The following is a 6,000-nucleotide window of genomic DNA, read 5'->3' as shown; positions in this document are numbered from 1 at the left end:
AGGGGGCAGCACCCTCTGCTTCCGCACACCCTTCCTGCTTACCTCCCGCAGATTGGGTCTCATTTACAGGGACAGACAGTGATGACTCTGGCCGAACTTACCGAGTACCTGGCAAAGCAGCATATCGAGCACTTGCTATTGGAGGTTTTGAAAGGGGAATCCCCAACGTCCTATGAGTATGGATGGGGTTTCAATAAGTAAGTCAGTCAAACAGACCGACGAGGAAATTTTCATTTCAGCCCTGTGTGATAGAAAAATTTTTAGGGGATGGGTGGTATCCAAGTTTATATGGGGAGTGAGTATATATTAATGGGCTTACTATTGTTACCATTCTGGGATTAAAAAGTTCTCAAGCTATATAGTTTTACTTTAGAGGCTTACACAATCTATATATATAAAAATAAGTTGTCTTTGTGTCTGTGTGTCGAGTGACGTCATGTTTGTATGTCGACTGACGTCATGTTTGTCGACTGACGAAATGACAGATCGGGACACAAATGACGACCGGGACACAGGGAATATAAATGACGACCGGGACACTCAAAGAGAAAGCGACCGGGACACGAGGAATGTTCGATTAGCAATCACCATCAACAAAGCACCGGGACACAAATGACGACCGGGACACAGGGAATATAAATGACGACCAGGACATAAGTAAAAAAAAAACTAAAAAAAGGTAAAAACTACAAAAAAATCCAAAAAGAAAAAAAACTAAAAACTAATAAAAAAAAACTAAAAAAGCTAAAAAACTAAAAAAAAAACTAAAAAAGAAAAAAAAGAAAAAAAAAGAAAAAAGGAAAAAACTGAAAAATAAAGGAGAAAAACAAAACTAAAAAAATAAAAATAAAAAAACTAAAAAGATAAAAACTACAAAAACAAACTAAAAAGAAAAAAGAAAAAAAAATAAAAACCAAAAAAAAAATAAAAAGAAAAAAAGGGGAAAAACACAAAAATTTATTACATCATATACCAATTCAAAAACGAATGTATATACAGACCGGGACACCGGGACACAAATGACGACCGGGATACAGGGAATATAAATGACGACCGGGACACAGGGACACAACTACAACGGGGACGCCGGGGGCACAGGGGGATATATAAATGACGACAGGGACACAGGGAATGTTCGAATAGCAATCACCATCAACAAAGCTCAAGGACAATCATTAGAATCATGACGTATAACTAAAAAAAAAGACCGATTCAAAAACAAATGTATATACACACCGGGACACAAATGACGACCGGGACACCGGGACACAAGGAATATAAATGATGACCGGGACGCTCAAAGAGAAATTACAGACTGGGACACCGGGACACAAATGACGACCGAGACACAGGGAATATAAATGAGACCGGGACACAGGGACACAACTACAACGGGGACGCCGGGGGCACAGGGGGATATATAAATGACGACGGTGACACAGGGAATGGTCGATTAGCAATCACCATCAACAAAGCTCAAGGGCAATCATTAGAATCATGACGTATAACTAAAAAAAAGGTAAAAAACTAAAAACTAAAAAAAAGACCAATTCAAAAACAAATGTATATACAGACCGGGACCCCGGGACACAAATGACGATCGGGACACCGGGACACAAGGAATATAAATGACGACCGGGACACTCAAAGAGAAATTGCAGACTGGGACACCGGGACACAAATGACGACCGAGACACAGGGAATATAAATGAGACCGGGACACAACTACTACGGGGACGCCGGGGGCACAGGGGAATATATAAATGACGACGGTGACACAGGGAATGGTCGATTAGCAATCACCATCAACAAAGCTCAAGGGCAATCATTAGAATCATGAGGTATAGATCTGAATACGGATTGTTTTCCCATGGACAATTATATGTTGCATGTTCAAGAGTCGGTAAACCTGACAATCTATTTATATGCACAGACAATGGGACAGCGGAGAATGTTGTATATTCGCAAGTTTTACGTAGTTAAAAACATGTATATATCAAACAGTTTGTGGTAACGAACTGTAATAAGGAGCGACCCGGCTCAGTAGTAAACGAAACTTCAAAAACGGAATTTTGATGCTAAAAGATACATCAAAAGAATTGAATTTTCATGCTGATTCTAAATATATAAGTTTCATCAAATTTAATCTTTGTCATCAAAAGTTACGTGCCTGAGAAAATTTGCCTTATTTTGGAAAATAGTGGGAAACACCCTCTAAAAGTCAAAGAATCTTAACGAAAATCACACCATCGCATTCAGCGTATCAGAGAACCCTGTAGCAAAAATGGGCTGCAAGTTACAAACTTTGTCCAGTGTTTACATACAGTAATGGTTATTGGGAAGTGTATAGACGTTTTCAGGGAATTTTTTTGGTTTGGGGGCGGGGTTGAGGAGAGGGGGCCATGTGGGAGGATCTTACCTTGGAGGAATATGTCATGGGGGGAGAGAAATTCAATGAAAAGGGCGCGGGATTTTCTAGCATTAATATAAAATAAACATGAAAAACTTTTTTCAACTGAAAGTAAGGAGTAGTATTAAAACTTAAAATGAACAGAGATTATTACGCATATGAGGGGTTCTAAAAATACTTTAGCATAAAGAGCGAGGTATGTAGGAGGAGATAAATACCTTGCTCTTTAAGCTAAATTATTTTTAGTAATTTCAACTATTTATTCTACGGCCTTTCTGATTCAGGGGTCATTCTTAAAGAATTGGGACGAAAACTTAAGATTTAGTGTAAAGAGCGAGGTATTAACGAGAGGACAAACCCCCTCATATACATAATCAAAAATATAAGAATATAAAAGTTTGTTACGTAAGTTAATTCTTAAGTTACGTATATTTTTTACTAATAAAAACGTTCGTTAAAAATTAAAAGGTCTTGTTGCCTTTTTAAGTAACCAAAAATTGGAGGGCAACTAGGCCTCCTTCCCCACCCCTTATTTCTCAAAGTTGTCTGATCAAAACTAAGAGAAAGCCATTTAGCCAAAAAAGAATTAATATGAAAATTTCATTTTAATAATTTATGCGCGGAGAGCCAAAATCGAAAATGCATTAATTCAAAAACGTTCAGAAATTAAATAAAAAAAACTAGTTTTTTAAACTGAAAGTAAGGAGCGACATTAAAACTTAAAACGAACAGAAATTACTCCGTATATGAAACGGGTTGTCCCCTCCGCAATCCTTCGCTCTTTACGCTAAAGTTTGACTCTTTGCCACAATTCTGCTTTTTATAACAATTAAAAGCTTTAGCGTAAAGAGCGACGGACTGCGGAGGGGACAACCCGTTTCATATACGGAGTAATTTCTGTTCGTTTTAAGTTTTAATGTCGCTCCTTACTTTCAGTTTAAAAAACTAGTTTTTTTTATTTAATATCTATCTATATTCACAGGTGGGACACAGGGACACAACTACAATGGCGCGTAACTAATATGGCGCGTAACGACTTACGCGCGCGGGGGGGCTTGGGGGGTTGGGCGAAGCGCCCCCACCAACTAGGTGTTGGGGTGGCGCGAAGCGCCACCCCAACAGCTAGTAGTTAATAAAAATATCCGACTCCATTTAGATCTAGGTTTCTAAAGATGCTTCGTCATGAAATATAATTTGGAATAAATGTAAACATAATAAATGTAAATATAAATGAATATAAATACTGCTACTACTACCACCAATAACTCCCCGCAGCGCCAAACCACCTGAGGCCAACACAGCTACGCGCGCTCTTCTTCCATCTCAATTTATCCAAAGCCTCTCTCTTTACACCCTCCCAGGAAATTTCCATTTCCCTTAAATCTTTTTTATGACATACTCACATTTATAGGATTAAAGCTAAAATTTATCTACTATTAGTTTGAATCTGTTCCCAAGAATTACCTTAACTAAAATCCAGTCTCCTAGCCTAGGCTAGCTCGAGAAAACCTTGGCAGATTAAGTAGGCTAGTTGATGTGAAGCTGGTAGGTCTAACGATGAGCCAATTTTACTTTCCGCATCCCCCCACCCTTACATAAATTTTTAAGTATACTTAAAGACAAGTATGCTATACATTTAAGGTAGGCTTAAAAGGAGCAAAATCACCAAACGCTAGATGGTATTGATATTTTTTCCTTTTCGACATGAGTGCCATTATTTTCTCAAATATCTTTCCATCTCTCTTTGGCTTCAATATTTTAAAAAGTTTTGATAGATGTATAGACAAACAAGTTGTTTGTTTTCTTAATTTTAAACTTGTATTTTCTCCCTTGGAATGGTTTTACTAAATAGAACGTTTTAATGACAAAATGAATTATATTTTATTCCCTTGAGATAAGTCATTTGCCGTATTCAAGAGGCTAAGGGTTTAACCCCCCACTTATAACAGATGTTTGTAGTAATTTTCAATTGTTTCTCTTTTCTTCCATTTCAAACAATGGATGTAGTTGGCTCAAATCTTAAAGTCTTCTGCTCCCTATAGGCATTTTTTTTTCTCTTAGGCTCCAGTCGACAACTCATCTCTCCAAGCTCTACTATCTCTTCCCAAAAGTCTGTTGTGGTGAAAGACTCCAGCTCTTGTGACCTTGATTGCTCTTGCGACACTTTGACCCATTTGGCGACCAGTTCAAGCACTGACAGCTCAGAGATGCAAATAAGACGTGGAAATCAATTACCTCTTAACGCTGATGGTAAAATAGCACCTTATGTGAACTTTTCTGGCTATTACAAAAGCGTTGAAGATGCTCGGAGAAAGGGACTACTTTCAAAAGGAATCGACTACTATTATGAAGCCTCTTTTTTCGATTTGTGAAAAATATTTGGCCTTATCCTATATTCTTTGTAGCTTATTCTTATTCTTTCTATAAAATATTATTCATTTTCTGGTTTTTGTTACTTATACATATTCTTTACGCTTATCCTACTCTTTTCTTTCCTTTATGATAGATATTTAATTTCATAAAAATGTCTATCACAACCCCCAAAGGACCGAATTAGCATTTCGGAGTTATAAAACTAAAAAAAAAATTAAAAAAGAAATCATAGAAGTAGCACAACAACTAAGAAACTGGCTAAACAATGCCAAAAACAGCAACGACAAAATATCAGAAAGTTAAAGAGGTAAAAACTAAAACAAAATTAGAAAAGAGTGAGTTAAATTTAGCGTTAAAAAGGTGTAAAAGAGAACATATAAACAAGGGGGAGGGAACAAAAGAATCAGACGAACATAAAACTTGGGTATAACCATTACCAAAGAAAAAGAAAAAAGAGAAAAAATAGCGATTTATTTTATCAGTTATGAAGAGGACAAAGGTTTTTTCAAACATGGAGGCTAAGCAACGGATGGGGAACAAGATAGGAATGGGTTCAGAAACAGTAGGTGGCAGGTGGTGTCTGGATGGGGAATGTCTTTTGGGGAAAATGTTTTCTGTAACCCCAGGAAATTGTAACCCCAAATAATTTAAAGGAAGACACAGAAAATCTGGGGGGATAGGTCTGAGGTTTTAAGGAAACATATTGGCATTATCATAGATTTAGAACGGTTTATTCTCATGTCAAAGGCCGTAGCGTCATCTGCAATATCATTGAGGATGCTCATAGGGTTGCTTACTATGTTTCAGTAGCAGGTTTCAACAACCGTTAGGTCATTCAGAAATTTGTTAAGGAGGCTTTTTATCATAACAGAAAAAAGGAGGGGATATAGGAGAGTACCTTGGGGTATTCTATTGTGGAAAGGGAGAGGGCTGGAATAATGATTCTGATATTTGACTTCCTGTGATCTATTTAATAAAAAGGAGGCAACCAATTTAACCAGGAAAGAATCAATATTGAAATCAGTTTCAAATTTCTCAACTAAAATATTGGGGTTAACAAGGTCAAATACTTTTTGAAGGTCAATGGAAATTAAATTTAGCCAGCAATTAGGTTTTTCGAGAACATTCCCAATTGAGGCAATAAGAAAAACAAGGTAACTGAAATTAGAAGTGGATTTGATGTTCGCGAATTGTCTCAGGTCAGTAAAAGGTAGGAT

General features: G+C 37.1%; 2 protein-coding genes across 4 annotated transcripts in view; both read left to right on the top strand.

The window, feature by feature from the left end:
• LOC136026879 (TGF-beta-activated kinase 1 and MAP3K7-binding protein 1-like) overlaps window positions 1-4,852 on the top strand; it is a 42,974-nt gene extending 38,122 nt beyond the window's left edge. For all 3 annotated transcript variants that reach the window (XM_065703675.1, XM_065703676.1, XM_065703674.1), the window contains exon 9: window positions 4,472-4,852. In XM_065703675.1, coding sequence (XP_065559747.1) covers window positions 4,472-4,782 — 311 coding nt within the window. In that variant the 3' untranslated portion in view covers window positions 4,783-4,852. The remainder of the gene's footprint in view (window positions 1-4,471) is intronic.
• The window catches only part of LOC136026884 (BOS complex subunit TMEM147-like), a 344,819-nt gene that overhangs the window by 305,926 nt on the left and 32,893 nt on the right, over window positions 1-6,000 (top strand). The window lies entirely within an intron of this gene.

The sequence above is a fragment of the Artemia franciscana genome, chromosome 5 (genome assembly GCF_032884065.1).
Source record: "Artemia franciscana chromosome 5, ASM3288406v1, whole genome shotgun sequence".
NCBI lineage: Eukaryota > Metazoa > Arthropoda > Branchiopoda > Anostraca > Artemiidae > Artemia > Artemia franciscana.
The sequence above is the reverse complement of the archived record's forward strand: the minus strand, read 5'-3'. Positions and strand labels throughout refer to the sequence as shown.